This window comes from Phocoena sinus, chromosome 10, assembly GCF_008692025.1.
Source record: "Phocoena sinus isolate mPhoSin1 chromosome 10, mPhoSin1.pri, whole genome shotgun sequence".
NCBI lineage: Eukaryota > Metazoa > Chordata > Mammalia > Artiodactyla > Phocoenidae > Phocoena > Phocoena sinus.
In genome coordinates, this window is record NC_045772.1 from 94,731,764 (window position 1) to 94,753,784 (window position 22,021).

Sequence of the window (22,021 nt, forward strand, 5' to 3'; positions counted from 1 at the left end):
CTCAATAAGGTATTAGTGGTTATTAGTATTAATAATAAAACACAACATGTAAGGTAACAGACGGGACCATAATATGGCTAATGTCACATGTGTACAATATAGTATAATATCATATAAGCTACAATTATGATTTTCTAAAATTTACCTTGTTATTAAATCACTACAGAACTAGATCACATATTCAGTTACCTAGGCAGTGAAAAATCACCATATTTGTTTCAAATCAATCAGAATTAAAGAAGTTGGCTTTGCTGGCCATGGAATCAAGTTAACCAAGGGCAAAATAAAGTTTTTATATACATGGAAGAGCGGTGACCACCAGTTCTCTTCAGAAAGGAAGAATTGGGTTTTTGGAAATATATGCTGATTATATAGAATTCTATAGAAATATAAGCTGATTATATAGAATTCTATAGAAATATATGCTGATGATATAGAATATAATCATGTAAAGAATCTCTGGTCAGGTAAGCAAGAAACTCACAACTATAGTCTACTTGGAGGAGAACTGGGAACTGGACAGATGGAGAAGGATGGGGTGGGGAAAAGATTTTCATGGTATACCATTTTATATTTTTATTTTTGGATCATATGGACATATTTCTTTTTTGTTAAAAAAAAGAGAGAGGAAGAGAAGATGGCTTAGTCCTGACGCTTGCTTTCATCCACGTATTGGTAAGAATGAGTGTCTGTGTCTATCTGTATATGATGGGCAGGGAAAGCTCCGAGAGTTGCAGAATTAAATAGTTTTATTGATAACTGCTATCTGCTCACTGGTAGCGAGAATGCGGTAGAGGGATGTTTCAGAGAAGGAAAGCAAATGCATAACTCATCTCTCTTGAAATCTGCCAACTATGGATTCATTGTCTGAATTAGTTTTATATAAAAATGAAATTAAGTGTTTTGTTTAAAAATTAGGGGATACACAGAAAAAGAAAATTAGACCTTCTTAAGGACTGTAAGAGAGAGATAGATCTTGGGCTTCCCTGGTGGCGCAGTGGTTGAGAGTCCGCCTGCCGATGCAGGGGACACGGGTTCGTGCCCCGGTCCGGGAGGATCCCACATGCCGCGGAGCGGCTGGGCCCGTGAGCCATGGCCGCTGAGCCTGCGCGTCCGGAGCCTGTGCTCCGCAACGGGAGAGGCCACAGCAGTGAGAGGCCCGCGTACCGCAAAAAAAAAAAACAAAAAACGTTCTTCCAGTTTGAATGTCAGATAGTTGGATAGAGATGAATTGGTGGCTTGGAGCGTTCCAGGTACCTGTGTACTTAATAACTAGTTATTTGGAGAGGTGTTTTAAAATTCTCTGTGTGCCCCATTTTATTTTAGTTTTTCAGAACAACTCAATCCTTGGGGATTATTCTCTAGTGCTCTTTGCATCCTCTGGGGGTCAAGCGCTGAACTGGATTCTGTGTGGCAATGGGAGATGAGAGGCGCATGACGCGGATGCTGTTGGAATGCAGTCTCAGTGACAAGTTGTGTAGTAAGTACAGATGATATAGAGATCTGCCCTCTGAGTTTAGGATGATGGAGATTAAGATCTGAATAGATTCTGGAAGGAAGATCATCTGATTTCTCATAGAAATGAAGCAATGGTGAGAACTGAATTGGCACTAGTGGCTTTGGGCGGAGGGGGGAGAGTGGCAGTCATAGGTCCAGATGTGCTGCATCCTCCAACTCAGTAGGAAAAATGAGAGACGAGGTGCATAGCATACTTCATGGGCTAAGAGACAGGGACATTGGGATTTCAGAGCAGGGAGTTGATCCCGATTGTGGTAGAGGGATCAGGAGGAAGAGATGATCGTGTGGGGTGAGCTGAAGACTGATGGGTAGGGGAAGTCAGGGGAGGCTGCTTCTTCAATCTCTTCTCTACTTCCTCGATTTCCTACCTAGTTGTCCAGGAGCAGCAGTATGAAATCATCATCATCCCAACGCTTCTGGTTGGGATCTTCCTCATTCTCCTTGGGGTCATCCTGTGGCTTTTCATCAGAGAACAAAGAGAGCAACAGCGGTCTCCTGGACTCCGAGGTAAAGTTCAGACTGGGGCTGGGCAGTGGCTCGGGGAAGACGGAGATTGTAGAAAATGAGGCACAAGCCTCCATGAGCCCAAGTCTAGAGGACCCTGCAATGAGATAGTGGGTATGGGTCCCCTCCTGTGTAGTTGAGAGGGGGGTGAGCTCGTCTCAAGGAAATGTAATGTATGCTTGTGAGCTGAAAGAAGAGTAGGCAAGAGAGGCCTCCTGTAACCTGTTTCTGTCTTCTTCGTCCTATTGCACTATCAAATCTTTGGCCACGTGAGTGTCTAAGGACTGGGGAGCAAGGCTTGGGTAAAGCCCAGGGCTTTGTAACCAGTTTGGAAGGATGACATTTTACTCTACAATGCGTTACAGCCCTACCCTGTGCTTCTGGAATTTAGGATGTAAAGGGGTAGCCTTCATAATAGTCCTTGAAGCATTAGGTAGGAGGTGATAATGTGCTATTCTGGGGTACCACTGAGCATATAATGGAAGAGAATCAGCTCATACAGGAAACTCAGAGAAAAAAGAAGGAAAAAAATATCCTGACAGTAAATGAAACTCTACAGTGGCTGACCCCTAATCCTTCTCTAAACTGTATCCCAAGTCTCTTATAATTCACTCTTACAAAGAACTTCTCAAAGAATTTATCTAAACTCACTCTCACTACTTCTACTTGTCACATTCTTTTCTGAACATACTAAAACAAGGCTTTCCCCCCCACCCCAATCCACCAAAAGAACTCTTTCCAAGATCACCAGTGTCAGCTCTGTTGGGTTTTCATCCTACTTGACCTGTCAAAAGCATTTGACACTATTTTGCACTTCCTTCTTCTTGAAACACTTTTTTCTTTCCTTTCAAATCTACAGTCACTTTGTAAATGATCTCATTTTCAGTCTTGTGGATTCAATTATTTTCTCAGTTCTGACTACAGTCCCCTGATTTTTATACTAAACCACCTACTTTGCAGTTTGGACCTAGTACACATCTAATACGTAATGTGTGTAAAACAAAGGTCCTGAAATTCCCTCACAGTGTCCCCTCCCAACAGCCTTCCCTATCTTAGTAAATGGCAAGCCCAGCTCCCTATATGTTCAGTCTAAAATCTTGAAGATGTCCTTGACCCCTCTTTCTGTCACACTCCGTCTCTAGTCCATTAGCAAATCCTGTTAACTGTCTTCAAAATAGACTCAAGCCACCCTCACCTCTCATAGATAATTGCAATACACTCTTAAGTGGTTTCCCCACTTCTGCCTGTATCCTTTTATGCTCTATTGTCCCAGAGCAGCAGAATGATTCTTTTAAGGCATAAGTCAATCCTGTCAGTTCTCTGCATGAAACCCCCAGTTGCTTCTCAACTTAGAATGAAAAAAGACAAAATTCTTTTTTAAAATAATGAATTTTTTGGGCTGTGTTGGGTCTTTGTTGCTGCACGCGGGCTTTCTCTAGTTGTGGTAAGCTGGGGCTACTCTTCGTTGCGGTGCGCGGACTTCTCATTGCAGTGGCTTCTCTTGTTGCGGAGCACGGGCTCTAGGCGCACGGGCTTCAGTAGTTGTGGCTTGTGGGCTCTATAGCACAGGCTCAGTAGTTGTGGTGCATGGGGTTAGTTGCTCCGCGGCATATGGGATCTTCTTGGACCAGGGCTCGAACCTGTGTGCCCTGCACGGGCAGGCAGATTCTTAGCCACTGCGCCACCAGGGAAGTACAAGACAAATTTCTTTTAATGGTCTTACATGACCTGGGCCCTCTCTGGCCTTATCTCCTGTAACCCTCCAGTTTTTCCCTTGGTTCCAGGGGCACTGATTTCATTACTCTTCCTCAAATATGTCAAAAATGCTCCTTCCTCAACCTTTGCACTTCTTCCTGATACCAGTATGGTTTGCTCTCAAATTGCTTCTATTTCTCAAAAGTCATCTTCTCAGAAAGACCTTTCCTGACCTTCAAACATAAAGTTGCATAACTGGTGCTCCTTCTTCCCCTCTTTTCCTCCATAACACTCCTTACCTAGTATATTATTATCTGCTTCCTCTCTCCTACCACTAGATAGTAATCTTCATGAGAATCTGGACTTTGCCTCTTCCTATCACCTAGAAGAGTGCCTGGCACAGAGGAGGTGATATTTGTTGAATAAATGGATGAATTAATGAATGAATAAAGATTTAATAAAAAGAATGAATCTCTCTTCTCTAATGGAGAAAAGCTGGTTTAGAAAGGGGGAAAGTACCGAAAGAATGTTTTGATTGAGACTCTTGGAAATACGGAATAATTTGATTTTGGGGACAACTTGAGGGAGGAGTAACTTTTGCTCAGAGTTGAGTAGTTATCCATACCTACCCTCCACCTTGGGAAGCTGTTTGATTGACTTTAATGATAGTCTCCACTGGCAGTTCCCACCACATTTAGGTGTCTGTGGTTTGAATACCTATTCAGTAACTTCCTTAATTGTCTTCATACTATACTCATACTGAACTGTAATCCTGAGGAAGGCTGAAATGAAATGTCATTACCCATTTTCAGAGGTCCATCTCCAGTTGTCTTAGAAGTAATGGGATTATTACATAAATTCTACAAGGTTTGTATTGATGCTGGTTCATAGAGAAGCATCAGAAGGTATCCTCACATTGGCCAGAGAGAAAATTGCTGAAGGGACTCCTCGATGGTTTGTTCCAGGTTCTGCTTTCTTGGAGTCCCTAGCCTAGGAAAAAGCTTGTTGCTGCCACCTCTTTGTTTTAGGTGTTGCCCACATGCCTCCATCTAGGGGCCTAAGCTGGGAAGCAGCAAGACCTGAAGGAAGTGTGTTTGTACCACTTAAGGAGACATCAGTGGAAAGCCTTCTACGAACTTCCACACAGGCCCTGGCTAAGCTGCAGGTGCCCCGGGAGCACCTCTCTGAAGTTCTGGAGCAAATCCACAATGGTAGTTTTGGGACCATCTACCGAACCAAGATACATACTGGGGACACTGATGAGCCCAAGAGTGTCGTCCTCAAGGCTTTAAAAGGTAAAAGGAGAAGTGTTGGACTTCCTTTCCTCTTTTAACTTGTTTTTACTGTGAGCCCTCAGCAGTGAATGCTAACAGGCTTGCAGACATTAAATGTTAATCAACAGATAGTTGTGGTCACAGTTGGGCACAGAATAAGAAGGGAATAGAAAGTAAAAACTCTGAAACAGAAAGGTTCTTCTTTGGGTCTTTCCCTAGCTCAACCTTGCCTATCAAGGCTGTTAAAACTGATTTTTCCATATTAGATATTACTTGAATGAGGATTTTGTGGTTGTTTCTTCATTTTTCTTCACTGTTTTGATATCTTTTCCAGTTACTGCATTTTTCTTCTTTTTGCTGATACTCATTGATATGGACCAGTAATGATGGATACATAAAACAGCACAAGGATAGGATTAGCAAGAATATTAATCCAAAGGTCTAGAAGTGGTAATATGTTAATGTGTGATAATATTTTAATGTGAACAGAACACTTGTCTTTTAGGCAGAGGAAAGCCCATCCAGTTCTAAAGACCTGCGGTTCTATGTTACCTTTGACAAAAGATCAGTGACATTGAAGATCATCTTCTAATTGATTCTCTTTCTTTTTACCTTTTGTCTACACTCACTCCCCTTTGGAGCCTTGAAATTTATCATCTGAGGTTGCTTCCTGACTTGAACCCCCATTTTATTGGTGATACTCTGACTGCTCACTCCCCATGGTTCTTCTGTCTTCCACAGAACCAGCTGGGCTCCAAGAGGTGCAGGAGTTCTTAGGGCAAATCCAGTTCTATCAGTACCTGGGGAAGCACAAGAACCTGGTACAGCTGGAAGGCTGCTGCACAGAAGGGCTGCCGCTCTATATGGTGTTGGAGGATGTGGCCCAGGGGGACCTGCTCAGCTTTCTCTGGACGTGTCGCCGGGTAAGTGGTAAGGTAGAGGTGTTGGGAAGGAAAGGCATGACCTGACTTATTAGCTGTTCACATGTCAATTAGCCTGACAAATGACAAATGAGAGAGACATTATAATACCATAACAGAGTGATTATCACCAACCAATAGAATGTTTAGTGATGATGGAATATCTGCTCTGTCCAATATGGTAGCCACTGATCACATGTGGCTACAGAACCCTTGAAATGAGGCTGATATGATTAAGAAACTGAATTTTCAAATTTATTTAATTTTAAATAATATATGTTTAAATAGGCATATGTGGGTAATGGCTACCATATTGGGCGGTGCAGATTTAGAGAATGGACCTTGGGCTCCATCTCCTACAAGCTATGTGACTTTGGGCAAATCACCTCTCTGAGTCTGAGTTTTCGGCATCTGTAAAGTGGGAGTAATAATAAATACTTATTAAAATTCAAGGAAATTATGTCTGTAAAAACATAGTGATTGGAACATATTAAGCACTCAAAATGGTAGCTGTTTTAATGATAATTGCATAACAACCTAACTGCTGTTAGCAATGATCTTGTTGTTAGTGTCAAGTATATTTTCCATTCTGTAACGTCACCCTAGTGTGCCGAGGCTGAGTTAAGGAAATGTCAGCCTGCGAGTTTGTGTATCTCCAATTCATATTTTGAAAAATTTAAATGTTCAGAAATTTCCAGGCTAAAGTGCAAGTCCTATTCCTTACAATTTCACCACTCCTCTATCTACTCCTCTTTTTGAAGTGCTCCATGTTTTCCTAGTTAGCTCGTCACTTGCTGATGAACAAAGTTCAATATTAATCAAGCCTCCTAGGTAGGCTGATCATTGTGTTACTAAATGTGTATGAAAAAGAGACTTTGTTGACTTCTTCCATCCAGTGATGCGAATAGGACAGTGTGCACATCATGAGATTTAAACTTTTTAAGACCATCTGTCACTTGGTCTGTGCCCTAACCTCACTTGTTTCTTTTTATTTTTCAGACTGCATGCCTCTCTATTTCAGATTGTTTTCACATGCTTTTCTCATTACACCAGACTTCTCTCCCCTTCCCTTCTTTGTAGGGTCAATGGCCACTCACTCTTTGGATCTCGTCAAGAGCTTTCCTTGCTTCTCCAACTGAATGAGCTCTCTTTCCTCCACCATCATATGATCTCTTTTACATTTCTTTCATGGCACTTATAGATATGTAACCATGTATTTATGTATGATTATTTTATTTTGATTCACATGTGTTTGCCACAGTATAAGCTCCAAAAGGCGTAGACATATTTATTTTGCTCACTTTTGTATTCTGAGGTCCTAAGATGGAATCTGGCACATAGTAGGCATTCAGTCAAGATGTGTTCAGTTAATGTGCTTTCTCTCTCTCTCTCTCTGTCTCTCTCTCTCTCTCTCTCTGTCTCTCTCTCTCTCTCTGTCTCTCTCTCTGTCTCTCTCTCTCTCTCTCTCACACACACACACACACACACACACACACACACACACACACACACACACACATGTTCTGCCTTAGGAAAAGTGCTGCTTTATCCAATGGATAGTCTTATATATACTTGTCTTTCTTACCTGCTATTCTGTTCTTCATTCTGCTATTCATCTACATTCTTTACTGTTTTCCTGGTCCAATAAATCATGGTACTTCTCTGCATATCTGAGAACCTCTCATATCATCTGTCCTTGAATCTTATAGTCCTTATATTTTTGTGTATTTTCCTTAGCTTTGATAACTGCATTTAAGAATATCTCTACCCCTAGCTTTTCTTTCAGATCTGTTCATGTCATTTTGATGTACTGCTTTTTTCTCTATCTATTTAGGATGTGATGACCATGGATGGCCTTCCGTATGACCTCACAGAAAAACAAATATATCACATAGGGAAGCAGGTCCTTTTGGCTGTGGTAAGGCTTGGAGAAATGACAACAGATGGCAGTGATTTTTCTTGTTAGCTTGGTATTTAATGTCATATTTCTCAGTTATGCTCTCAAATGGGGTATATATTATAAAGGAAGTCAGATGGAAGTTAGGGGATGGAAACTCAAGCACCAATAAATTGTTTTCAATTCTTTCATGAAATTATTTAGATAATATAATTCAGGATTGGTAATTCTAGGAAGAAAGTAGTCGGTTTAAAGTGTTTTTTTAATATTTATTTATTTGGTTGCATCGGGTCTTAGTTGTGGCAGGCGGGCTCCTTAGTTGTAGCTCACTGGCTTCTTAGTTGCGTTACGTGGGCTTCTTTTTTTTTTTTTAAAGAAGATGTTGGGGGTAGGAGTTTATTAATTTATTTTTGCTGTGTTGCGTCTTCATTTCTGTGCGAGGGCTTTCTCTAGTTGTGGCAAGCGGGGGCCACTCTTCATCGTGGTGTGGGGGCCTCTCACTATTGCGGCCTTTCTTGTTGCAGAGCACAGGCTCCAGACGCGCAGGCTCAGTAGTTGTGGCTCACGGGCCTAGTTGCTCCACCGGCATGTGGGATCCTCCCAGACCAGGGCTCGAACCCGTGTCCCCTGCATTAGCAGGCAGATTCTCAACCACTGCGCCACCAGGGAAGCCCTGGGCTTCTTCATTGCAGCAGGCGGGCTCCTTAGTTGCAGCTCGCCAGCTCCTTAGTTGTGGCATGCGAACTCTTAGTTGCAGCATGCATGTGGGATCTAGTTCCCGGACTAGGGATCAAACCCAGGCCCCCTGCATTGGGAGCACAGAGTCTCAACCACTGTGCCACCAGGGAAGTCCCAATTTAGGGTTTTTAGAAGGAACAGGGGGGCTTCCCTGGTGGCGCAGTGGTTGGGAATCCGCTTGCCAATGCAAGGGACACAGGTTCGAGCCCTGGGAAGATCCCACATGCCACGGAGCAACTAAGCCCGTGCGCCACAATTACTGAGCCTGTGCTCTAGAGCCCATGAGCCACATCTACTGAGCCTGCATGCCACAACTACTGAAGCCCTTGCACCTCGAGCCTGTGCTCCCCAACAGGAGACACCACCGCGATGAGAGGCCTGTGCATCACAATGAAGAGTAGCCCCTGCTTGCAGCAGCTAGAGAAAGCCCAGGTGCGACAATGAAGACCCAATGCAGCCAAAAATAAATAAATTTATTATTAATTTTTTTAAAAAAGAAGGAACAGGAAGGGTTTTAAAAGGTTTCTCAGTCTTAAGGGTAAAAAACCAGGGCCAAGAGCTGTATGTCCACATACTTCCAGATATATACTAATGTTAACAGATGTAAAAGGGGAAAGGGGAAGCAAGTTGGGAGAAGAAATGGGAATAGAAACTGAAAGGGTGAAAGGCTACAGAACCAGAAGGAAGCTTATAATTTATACCTGTAAAACAAGAAATACTAGTTCAGAACATGTTAGGTTGTAGATTTGCTTCGATACTGAATGTGATAGGAGTTACAGATACTTTAAAAAGAACAAGGAACAAGTAGAAGAGGAGGAATAAAAAAGAAGGGGCAGAAGTGAGAGCATTTCTTTATTTTAAACTAACCTAAATAAACAGGGAAGAGAAAGAACTCAAGGTTTAAGAAAAAAAAAGTTACCTTTACCAGAATTACTCAGGAAATTTAGATGACTATTCCTATGAAATTATTTAGATAATTGTGTTTAAAATTAGTTACGGAAAATCAGGGCTCTGTGAAGCTACTATTTTAGTATTTGATATATCTTGCCACCTTGAGGTATGAAATATACAAGGGATATAAAAAGAATCAGAGAAAGCTTAGGAAAAAAGAGGTGATGCAGTGAGAAAAAGTTGAAGTTCTCATGGAGCGAGGGAGAGAGCACATCATACAAATAAATGTTAACTATGGTGTTTGGATGGCCTAGTTGGTATATTTCCTTGATAAAATTAGGGTATCAGGGGCTTCCCTGGTGGCGCAGTGGTTGAGAGTCCGCCTGCCGATGCAGGGGACACAGGTTCGTGCCCCGGTCCGGGAGGATCCCACATGCTGCGGAGCGGCTGGGCCCGTGAGCCATGGCCGCTGAGCCTGCGCGTCCGGAGCCTGTGCTCCGCAACGGGAGAGGCCACAGCAGTGAGAGGTCTGCGTACCGCAAAAAAAAAAAAAAGAAAAAAAAAAAAAGTTAGGGTATCAGGACAAATGAACTATTTAAAAAACAGAAATAGACTCACAGCATTGAAAACAAACTTATGATTACCAGAGGGGAAAGGGGAGAGGAGGGATAAGTGAGGAGTTTGGGATTAACAGATACACACTACCATATATAAAACAGATAAACAACAGGGACCTACTGTATACCACAGGGGACTATATTCAATATCTTGTAATAACCTATAATGGAAAAGAATCTGAAAAAGAATATATATTTATATATGTATATGTGAATATATATATATACATATATATATATATATATATATATACGTATATATCTGAATCACTTTGCTGTACATCTGAAACTAACACAACACTGTAAATCAACTATACTTCAATAAAAAGTTAGGGTATCAGGACAGAGCTTACCTTGTATTCTGAACCATAATTGCAGGGGTGCCCCATAGAGATGCAGTGATCACACTGGAGCATTCCTGAGAGCCCAAGGTTACCAGTTATAAGGCAATATCACACTATTTTTTCTAACTTTTAACAACCTCAAGATCAGTACATTCTTCAGTTCTTCTCATTAGAGTATAATATCTTTGTTCTGAGACCTCACCTGAGACAAAAAACTAAAAAAACAAAAAACAAAAAAATCCCTGCTAGTCACCGTTTGCTTCACCATCAATGACTGGAAATTACCACCTTCACCTTTTATTTTTTCACACCATTCTTGTTTGGTAATCATAGACCTCAGTCTCTAGCGCTTCAGTCATGTATAGTTTTTCAGCATCTCTGTATGCCTTGAACACCTTGATGTTGGGGGAAATGATTTCAATACATCAGTGTCATTCAGGTGCAGTGGTTCTCAAATGTCTTCTTGGCTGTGCTATAATCATTTTGATACTTCTTAAAAAGATAGATTATCAGGTCCCTCTTCCTAGATTTTGGTTAAATAAATCCGGAGAGAAAACCTTATGAATTTATAAATCTCCCAGGCAATTCTGATTTGCAGCCTGGCCTGAAAAGTATTAGTAGAATTTGCAGTACTTCCTATGAATTAGAATACTGGGTTCTGGTCACTACCACTTAGTACCAGTGTGACCTTATATAATCATTTAGATTTATCTGAAAGTTACTTCCCTAACTCACCTCATCTAGTTATTTTAGGGACAAAATGAGATGATGTAAAGCTGTATATAAACTTATTATTATGACACTCAATTTTGCTATGTATATATTACCCTGTTTGGGAGACTGCTGCTAGAAACTTGAAACCTACGCTCCTTCCCCTTGTCTAGCTGGGTCCTATCTGAGAGGAAAATCAGGCCAGGGTCAGGGTCAGAGTAGGAGATTATAATTTCCAAACCCAGTACAAATGTTATTTGGATTATTTGCTGTTTGCTAAGATTTGTTTGTTTGTTTTAAAGCAAAGCTAGTGTATTTACTAATACATGTGTCTTCAAAAATATAAGGGTATATCAACGTATCCAAAATGTGTAAATCATTTGTCAAACCCCAGAGAATGTACAATGCGAAAAGTGAACCCTGAAGTAAACTCTGGACTTCAGTTGAAAATAGTGTATCAGTATCAGCTCATCAGTTGTAACAAATGTATCACACTGATGCTAGTTGTTAATAATAGAGGAAACTATGAAGTGGGAGGGAAGGGATGTGGGAGTGCTCTGGATTTCCCACTCAATTTTGCTGTCAACCTAAAACAACTCTTTAAAAAAAGTCTTTTAATTTTTTTAAAGAAAGGAATGAAGTATTGGTATCGGTTTGCTAATCTTAAACACAATGCAAACATGTCTGATTCATTATAACTACTTGGAAGCCGGACTTCCCTGGTGGCGCAGTGGTTAGGAATCTGCCTGCCAATGCAGGGGACACAGGTTCCATCCCTGGTCCAGGAAGATCCCACATGCTGTGGAGCAACTAAGCCCGCATGCCACAAGAGCCACAACTACTGAGCCCGCGTGCCACAACTACTGAAGCCCGTGTGCCTAGATCCCGTGCTCTGCAACAAGAGAAGCCACCACAATAAGCCCCTGCTCGCTGCAACTAGAGAAAGTCTGCGTGTAGCAACAAAGATCCAACACAGCCAAAAATAAATAAATAAAAATTAATTAAAAAATTAATAAATACTTGGAAGCAATATGTCATTATTAATGAGGCTTGTTCAGAGTAGAAAATATACTTTTCTTTTCAAGGATTTGTTTCTCTTTATCTGTGACCTAAGCCATGACCTCAGAAAGCTAATCCATCTTTGATCTCATGTTGACAGGAATTTCTCCAGGATAAGCATCTGTTCCATGGGGATGTGGCAGCCAGGAACATCCTGATCCAGTGTGATCTCACTGCTAAGCTCTGCGGACTGGGCCTGGCTTATGAAGTCCACTCCCGAGGGGCCATCTCGTCTACTCGCATCGTACCTCTCAAGTGGCTCGCCCCAGAACGGCTTCTGCTGAGACCAGCTGGCATCAAAGGAGACATGTATGGTTTGTTCCTGCCCTGCCCTATGGATTTCTTCCTTTCTTGACCCAGGTGTCCTCCAGCTCATGAACATGACTGAGTCTACTGTCAATTATGTCTCCACATGAAATGTCTACTGAGAAGTCAGACTCTCAAGCAAAAATGCGTGTTATGTGGCAGAGCTCATACTTGGCATCTGCCTGCAATCCTTTTTAGTGCCTTTTGAAGTATTCCCTCTGTGTTAGATTAGAAACCTTAATTAGGAGAGAAAAAAATGAATAGATTATTCATGCTAGTATCTGAGGACTTAATCTGGTGGAGTTTTATCTGTTATCTAGTTTTATCTGAAAGAGGTAGGTCCGCTTAATCCAAAGTTTAGTTAATAAGTTTAGGACTTATTAAAATAAGTACATATGTGTGTGTATACTCAATCTATTTTAACTTAAAACATATAAATAGATATTTAATTATCAGTCTTTTGGAGGAGGGCCAAGGGGATAGACCTGCTATGCTAAATGAAGTCACGTGTTGTGTTTCTTGTATAAGTAGCATCCATAATGAATTATTTTTGAGTTTCAGTTTGGGATGACTCTAAATAGAGTGGGAAACTTGAAAACATTTGTGACGCAATTTGACTACAGACACTTATTGTTAATTTTTTCCCAGTTTTCTACAGTTGTCTCACCCACGCAATTTGACAACACTTTCTTTTTAGCAGCTTGGTTTTATAGAATATTTTCAAAGCATTCAATCTAGTTTTCAGGGCATGTATATTTAATCAGCTTACATAATATTTAATTGCTTACATAATTACAGTTACAGGTAGGATTGGCATAAACAGGATTGTAAAGAACTGCGATTGACTTTTGGTAGCCATATAACTCAACTGCTCAGAGGAGCACATAAACATAATAGAGAATATGTTACGAGCCATGAATGTTATGAGTTGCGGGGGAAATTTAGAACATCAGTTGATGTGGTGAGTCAATTAAAAGACTGCTTTTTTATTTTATTTATTTATTTTTTGGCTGTGCCGCGCGGCATGTGGGAGCTTAGTTCCCCGACCAGGGATAGAACCCATGCCCCCCTGCAGTGGAGGTGCAGAGTCTTAACCACTGGGCCTCCAGGGAAGTCCCCAGAAGACTGCTTTTTTATTTCATTGCTGTTTCGCTGACATCTCCTTTTGAATAGAGGTCTGGGAGCTTTGAGAGCTTAACTGGGAAATATTGCTCATTTAATGATGATATTATAGAATAGCGAAATATACATCTCTTGAATCATATTACTTAGGCAAATGCCTACTCCAATTATGTATAAAACTTGTTATGTTAATATTTTTCCTAGGTTTGGGCAATTAGATCTACTGAGGAAATGGTAGATAAATGATAAAACTTACTTGGCCTTGAGCTAAGAATAAAGGCTAGAACTTCAGCAGGGAGAAATGGAAAGGATGAAAAAGACGCAGAGGGGAATTTCTGTATGTTTGGGCGAATATGTTTGCATGTTTGCACAAACACTCACAATTTAGCAAATAATGGTATATATCTATTAATGTGTAATATAGAAAAAAGGAGACATAAATTCAGTACTCAAATAGATTAGATTCTAAGGGGATTGGACAGAAATGCTTTCTAATGGCACTACCTCATTGCTTATTGTATCAGTCACCCTTGATTCCCTTTCATTGCCCTTGTAATGGGGTTCTTACTGAAGGCCTCTGGTATTTAAGTGAGCTGTCTTTACGAAAGGCAGAAATAGAAATTAAATCCATGGCCTTGTTTCTTTTACAGCTGGTCTTTTGGGATACTGCTCTACGAGATGGTGACTCTAGGTAAGGAGGATCCCCAAAGTAGTGTGCACCTATACAAAAATATACAAGGATGTTTATTTGGGTGGTGGATGACATTTGCTATGAGAAGGGGTTTCGGTACAATCTCTGAAGGTTGAACTGAGTTGACATAGAATCCTGATTTTTGAGATAGTCTTGTAATGTCTTGATTCCCTCCCTCTCTCTCTCCTTCCCTCTTCTGTTTTTAACTTTCTTTTGCTTTCTTTCTCTTTCTTTCCCTCAAGACATTACCAATTCCATGGGATGTTTTAAAATCCAAGGATGATCTTGCATAAACATAAAAATATTGTCTTTAGATTTATTAATCCACTTGATGGAGAAACGATAGCACCTTCTCATGTTTGGGAAGTAGAGGGCAGATCTTATTTCTCACTTTGCTTTATTTTGTTACTTTTCTAAAGACTCAACGTTCTGCTAAGTTATCAGTACCCACCCCCATCTCTTTTTTTCCAAAATTCTCTAAGCTATATCCTTACTTGATCACCAGGGAGCAATTATATTATATCTATTATTTTTTCTATGGCTATACTTTTGCAGGTAATTAGCCCAAAAAATAAAGGCTCAACGTTCTGCTAAGTTATCAGTACCCACCCCCATCTCTTTATTTCCAAAATTCTCTAAGCTATATCCTTACTTGATCACCAGGGAGCAATTATATTATATCTATTATTTTTTCTATGGCTATACTTTTGCAGGTAATTAGCCCAGGTGGATGGAGAGTAGTGTTAGTTATACTTTGTATTCTGAGGACCCTTAAGTTCTCTTACTTCTCTCATTCTTTCCATACCAACAGGGGCACCTCCATATCCTGAAATCCCCCCTACCAGCATCCTACAGCATCTCCAAAGAAGGAAAATCATGAAGAGACCCAGTAGCTGCACACACACCATGTAAATGGTTTTTAAAATCTTTTTTTGCTCTTCATCAGTCGTGCTCCTTTCAGAGTGGCTCAGATGACCCTCAGCTGTCCTTTATGCGCTAATGTACAACCCTAAACCAAACCTCTGCAGTAAAACACATCTGCTCACATATACGATGTACATGTATATGTATATCATCTGTATGTGTGTATACATACACACACAAAATATTGAGGCAACCACTGAGTACTATATTAGAAATTTAAGTTTGCTAACGTTGTTAAAGCTTAGTTCTTCTGGAAGCTTTTAAAGCAGACCAAATCCAATGCAAATACAGTAGTGTTTTATCTATTTAAATGTCAGTCTCAGTTAGAGACTACTGGCTTCAGTTCTAATATAGTTGTCATAAAATCCATTGCAGTACAGTTACTCACTGGTTCCTATTTAATATTTAACTTAAAAACATATTGATTATCTGTTTTCCCAGTTCTAAGCATGTTGGAAGCCAACCAAAAGTGGGGGTGAGAAGAAATGAGGCAGGAGAAGGAGGATATCAAATTGCCAGCAGAAAGGGACAATTGGTGAACTAACGTAGAGGCAGAAAATGGAAAAATTTTTAATTACACTCAGAATTTTATAACCAATAAAGTACAAAAAAAGGTTGTTATAGAACATAAGAAAAGGTTAAATTATTTTTAAGAAGACAGGAGTTAATATATTAATATACATTTCTATTAAAGTTGTTGCTATTTTGTAAATTTTTCAGCACTGAAAGGGTAAATTTCCAGCACCTGGGTTTCCCAACATTAAACAGTTACAGCATCAAGCATGTTAAAAATGTTAAATATCATAACTGTTGATATATATTTTTATGTGTATATACACACAGTATAGTTATACTGGCTGGGTATACTAGAATGAAGTTGTTGACAAATATTTCTCATAGGCTTTATGTGTATAAAAGGCTGTCCTTGATACTGGGGAGAGACATTTAACTGATAAAGTACCTGGTCTTGAGGAAGGATGTCAGAAACAACATGAAAATCAACATAAAGTTTGAGGCAATAAGTAGAATGGTTAAAAGCTCAGATTCATCTCACAGAGTCAAAAAGACACATGTTCAGTCCTAGTCCTACTACTTTACTGTGCGTTGTTTACTTATCTTAAAATAGGTATAATGATAATCCTACCTCAAAATTATTGTGAGGCTACAATGAAATAATGCATGTTAAGTTCCCCTACCATGCCTTTTATAATAAGTAAGTTCTTGGTAAAACATTAGCAGTATTATTAAAGTAGCATCTTCTACAAAGTCTCATCGTACAACATTAAAGAGTGTGGGAATAAAGAAGATGTGGCACAAATACACAATGGAATATTACTCAGCCTTAAAAAGAAATGAAATTGAGCTATTTGTAATGAGATGTATAGACCTAGAGTCTGTCATACAGAGTGAAGTAAGTCAGAAAGAAAAAGACAAATACCGTATGCTAACACATATATATGGAATTTAAGGGGAAAAAATGTCATGAAGAACCTAGGGGTAAGACAGGAATAAAGACGCAGACCTACTGGAGAACGGACTTGAGGATATGGAGAGGGGGAAGGGTGAGTTTTGACAGGGCGAGAGAGAGTCATGGACATACACACACTAACAAACGTAGTAAGGTAGATAGCTAGGGGGAAGCAGCCGCAAGGCACAGGGATATTAGCTCGGTGCTTTGTGACAGCCTGGAGGGGTGGGATGAGGAGAGTGGGAGGGAGGGAGACGCAAGAGGGAAGACATATGGGAACATATGTATATGTATAGCTGATGCACTTTGTTATAAAGCAGAAACTAACACACCATTGTAAAGCAATTATACCGCAATAAAGATGTTTTAAAAAAAAAAAAAAGAGTGTGGGAAACACAGTGCATGCTGAGGTTTATAAGGAAAGGAATTGAGACTTAAATCTGTAGGAAAGGATATTCAAGGAATTAGGCAGAGCACGAGCAAAGACGGAGCTGGGTGTTACTAACCACATCTAGGGCATAGCAAGACACTGACTTGTCAGGAGGAGAGGGCTTCAGTTAGGCAAGAGCTATATGCTAAGAAGCTAGGGGGTGGGATGTTGACTTTATATGGTGAGCAGTGGTAAATCACTGTAGGTTCTTGGGCAGGAATGAGACTTGATGAAGAGTGTTTGAAAACAGGCTGTGTTGTAAATTCTCTAGACACTGGATTGAAGCAAAGACAGATTAAAGGTGGTAAGTACTTCTATCTCGGTTAAGGCAATTTCCTGGAGAAGCTAAGTAATAAAGGGGGGAAATGACCTGGATTAAAGGAAGGAACCATCTAATTACATTAGCTGAAATTAGTATGAATCGTATTATTCCATACCTTCTTATTTTCCTTGCTCTAATGTAGCTCATACTGGTAGATAAGTTATAGCAATGGTTTGGAATGATGCAAATTAATAACATGCAAGATGAAAACACTTAAGAGTTTTGGGTAATCTAATGGAAAAAAAACCTGTTCTGTCATACTGATTGTAGTTTAAGAAATATTTAGTCATTCCTTTTATAAAAAGGGTCCTGTTGAGAAGATGATATTAAGAGACTTAGCATTAGGAGGATGAGAAGGAACAGTATTCTCTGGGAAGCATGTGGGACACAGCAGTGAGAAGTAGGTTAAAGACTCATAGGTTTCTTTTGTTAAGGTTTGTTAGGAGACGAGACAGTTTCTCTTGTTTCTCTTGTTTTCCTTTCAGGTACCGTCTCATGAAGTCCTGCTGGCGTTGGAGTGAGGACAGCCGCCCCTCACTTAGAGAGCTACACTCACGCCTAGAAACTGCCGCTCGAACTGCAAATGACAAGGCTGTGTTGCAAGTACCAGAATTGGTGGTGCCTGAATTGTACGCAGCCGTGGCAGGCGTCAGCGTGGAGAGTCTCTCCTATAGCTATAGCATCCTTTGAAGATCCTGGGGCAGCACACATTTTTGGGAGATCATATACTCTTGGAACCAATTCCTCCAAGAACAGAGACAAGACTTTCTAGTGGGACATAAAGGGAGGAATGGGACGTGGATCCTGCATCTTCCCCTACACATTTCCCCAGAAACCTGAAATGATGCTAGATGAGGCTGCACACAACATATACCCTCGAGACTGAGAAGTACAGTTTCATTTCTGTTATCCCAGTCCTGAAGATGCAGGGTAGATGGGATGGACCGTGTCAACGCCAGGGAGGTTTTACAAGTCTGCAGCGTTCGTCGCAGCATGGCACAGATGAGCTGGTCCCTCCCACCACAGGCTGGTTTCCTTTGAAACATGCTTTTATCTAGATTATTATAAGGTCCAGAAAATTGGAATCAAATGAGGGAAGAGAAAGCTGATAAAGGAGTTGATGAGAAGAAAATTGAAGGTTCTACTTGCTCAGGAGTATAGATGAGGACCAAGGTCATCCTTCAGAGAGAAGGGGGAGGAAGGACATACAGGACTTCATTCCTGGTCCGTTCATGCAGGGCTGAAGGAGAACCATTAAGGAAGACTTCTGAGCTCCCCCTAAGGTGTATATAGGAGAAATATGGTCCCCTTCGATCTAATTCTGAGGTAGGTGAACCCTGTTGGTACTATTTTAACTAGAAGCTGGAGGGGGTCATTTCATGATTAAGAACATTCAACGTGTACTTTTCAACAGTCTGGCTTCCTGGCCCCTATGAGACTAGGGAGATTGAGCCCAGAGGGTCAACTGGGTCGATGATGAATACACTGTGTATTTAATAAATGGGAAATATGGAAGTCAAGCAAAAGTGCTTAGTAGGCAAGGACGTCTTTAAAAGGGCTGGAAAAGGATGTAACCTGAGATGGAAGGATGATAGGTTCCCATTTTCAATCATCCAGTGATCTACTGTGAAACTTATTTCATTAAATTCATATTTATTGAGTGAAAGTAGGCTTTTCAGGTTATACAGTTGCCAAAATCTCTCCAAGAGGGAGGCTAACGGTAGATAAATGAAAGCTAATGACAACAGAAAAATTCAAGAGGCAATCTACGTTGTCAGAAAAGGGATTCCTCATGCGTGAAAAGGGGATACTACCTACCTCACAGGGTTGTCATGAGGACTGAATGAGAGTATATATTTGTACCGTATCTGGCACATACTATGTGCTCAATAAATGTTAATTTCCTTACTCTCATCCTTACTAGCCTAGAATCTTTCATATCTTTTTCATTTAACACCTACGGTTGCCAAGAAGAGAACCTCGGTCTGTCAGTCACACTGCAAGGGAGGACATGCTTAAAGATGATGGGATGGTGCAAATACCACTTGACTAAAATGAGGAAGTCGTAATTTTTGTGTGAGCGTGTGGATGATGACAGTCATCTCCTACTAGTTCAAAATACTGGAAATATCATGATAATGACAGTTCAGTTGAACACGTGGTCTGTGATTTTAAACAATACCTTGGATACTCTAGAAGGGACATCCAAGGCTGCTATAGGAAAATGACTGGCAGTTGAAAAACTTGCAGAAGTTAGAATCCTGATGGAGTCATGATGAGTCGCCCAACTGAATAATGATTCTTGCACCTCTAGGAATACCACACTGACTAGACAGAATTTAAATGGGTGGTAAGCAGCAACAGAGAGAAGGGAGGAAGAATGGCTCAGCACAAAATGATGAAGTCCTATGGAATCTCATTGTTCTCAGCTGTTCATTTCAGTCAAATTTACAAAATATTTATTTATTTATTCAACTATTTTCAAAGAATAGAGTGTTAAGGACAACTGTGCCAGACACTGTGCTAGGTGTTGGATAAAAGAAACGGAGAGCTTTGGCTTACAGTCCAGAAAGCAAGAGACACTATATACACATTTATGTGGGTATTTGTTAATTACAACTGTGATCAGTGCTGTGAAGAAAAAGTATAGGGTAGTAGAAGGGAGTATAAAATGGGGACCTCCCTGAAAAAATGGCATTTAGACTGAGACCTTAGGGATGGGTAAGCCTGACAGTGAGGAGAAGAGACTTCCAGTTGAAGGATTATGTATGTGAAAACTCTGAGGCGAGAAAAAACTCAGTTTGAGGAACTGCAAGGAGGCTAGTGGGAGGGAGGTATAGTCAAGTGGGAGGAGAGTGGTGCATGATGAAACTGAGCATTGCTCTTTCACGCTGTATTTTTTCTTTTGCAAGGGAAATAATGAATTCACCTTTACCAATGATATTCAAAGTAGCACTCGACACTCATCCATCAGGGGTAAATTAGGAATAATAAAAATCGACTCTACCAACAGTCTGGGAATAGATCAGATGATCCAAGAGGGAATACTTCTCAAAATCCCCACCGTGTACAAAAATAGACTCAATGGAAGAGAGCAGCTTTTAAAATATGTAAGAGGAAAAGAATATTAATTCTACAAATAGTTATTCATTGTATACCACACACAAAGCTCAAAGTTAGCTTCTATGGAAGAAATAAAGACAAATCCTGAATGACTCAAGCCTTCAAGTCACTTATTTGGTAGTAAATTGGTTCCCCTCATTTTTTTAATTACATATCTTTATTAGGAAAAATATTTTGAGCACTCAACCCTACTAAAATTATATATAGATGCAAAATATACACAGTATAAAATAAATGCAATATAAATTAAAATTGGTAAAATAAAGAAATATTTTTTAATTTTATTGGAGTATAGTTGCTTGAAATAAATCTTATTTTAAAAATATTTTGCTAATTGTCTCACATTGTATGTTAATGTTTGTTTTGGTAGGAGGCAAAGAAACAGACAATTGCCATTTTAAACTTTGTTTTTCTGGATATAGGTCTGGAACATTGGATACAGTAATTGTTTATTCGGAGGAAACTGGGTCTTTCCCTCACTTGGCCAGGCTTTTTCCAAAGGAGAATTATATTTCTGGCATCTTTGACTTATCAGCCATACCAGATATTCCCAAGCTAATGAATGGAAAAAAGAATGAAAATATTTACCATTTAATCAAGTTGAATCCAGGTTAGGGTTTGTTTTATTGTTTTGATTCCCTCCTCTCCCAGTCTTGCTTTTCCAATTTATGCTTTATGGTTAAAAAAAAAATTGCAAAATAGCTAGGAACTGAGCAAATGCCCACCTGGAAACCACGTCTCATTGAAACTTGACAATGTAACTCAACTTAGAATAGTCTGAACCAGTAGTTCTCAAATCATGTTCGTACACAACACTAGTTTTAGGTATTTTCTATTAAAATTGAATAATAATATTTTTCACCATGCTAAAGAAAAAGTTAGTGAATAGAATCTTCTAAATCTTAACCTTGCTGTAACAACTGTTGTTAAATTTTTGCTCTACCATGACTCATTTAAACAAATAAATGTGTATCAAATACAGTAGAAGACTGGGAGAATCACCTATTATGCTTAATTTAGCAGACTGGTTTTACTTGTATTGGAAATAAGAATCAGTGGTTATGTTATGTGTTAGAAGCATATAATATTGTCACATGCTCGATAAATTATTAATTTGAATAATGGAATTGAATATATCATGTCCTAATAATCTAGCAATAGCTTCAAGTGCTCACTCACCATATATGAACATATTTGAGAAACAATGGTGTGGAAGTTTTGGTGTTTCTGCATGATGGTGGTTTTCTCATTAAAAAAAGTAACTCCACTGAGTGGTTTAAAACAGCGGTCCCCAACCCCTGCGAGGGGGAGGTGGGGGCGCGGTTCCTGTTAAGAACCAGGCCGCACAGCAGGAGGTGAGCCAGCGAAGCTTCATCTGCCGCTCCCCCTCGCACTGCTCCCCGCACTGCTCGCATTACCGCCTGACCATCCCCCTAACCCCGCATCCGTGCAAAAGCTGTCTTCCAC

At 40.1% G+C, this 22,021-nt stretch overlaps 1 protein-coding gene across 2 annotated transcripts; it reads left to right on the plus strand.

Moving 5' to 3' along the window:
* Nucleotides 1–544: 544 nt before the first annotated feature.
* STYK1 (serine/threonine/tyrosine kinase 1) lies at nucleotides 545–20,735 on the plus strand. 2 transcript variants are annotated; one of them, XM_032647255.1, is made up of 10 exons: nucleotides 545–675; nucleotides 1,327–1,480; nucleotides 1,891–2,025; nucleotides 4,746–5,012; nucleotides 5,733–5,914; nucleotides 7,746–7,829; nucleotides 12,269–12,477; nucleotides 14,247–14,287; nucleotides 15,099–15,195; nucleotides 17,917–20,735. In XM_032647255.1, exons 2-10 carry the CDS (start codon nucleotides 1,417–1,419, stop codon nucleotides 18,119–18,121), a joined length of 1,284 nt encoding a protein of 427 aa, XP_032503146.1. In that variant the 5' UTR covers nucleotides 545–675; nucleotides 1,327–1,416; the 3' UTR covers nucleotides 18,122–20,735. The 2 variants fall into 2 exon arrangements, with proteins under 2 accessions (XP_032503146.1, XP_032503147.1); XM_032647256.1 differs by having other exon boundaries at nucleotides 4,826–5,012.
* Nucleotides 20,736–22,021: the final 1,286 nt, after the last annotated feature.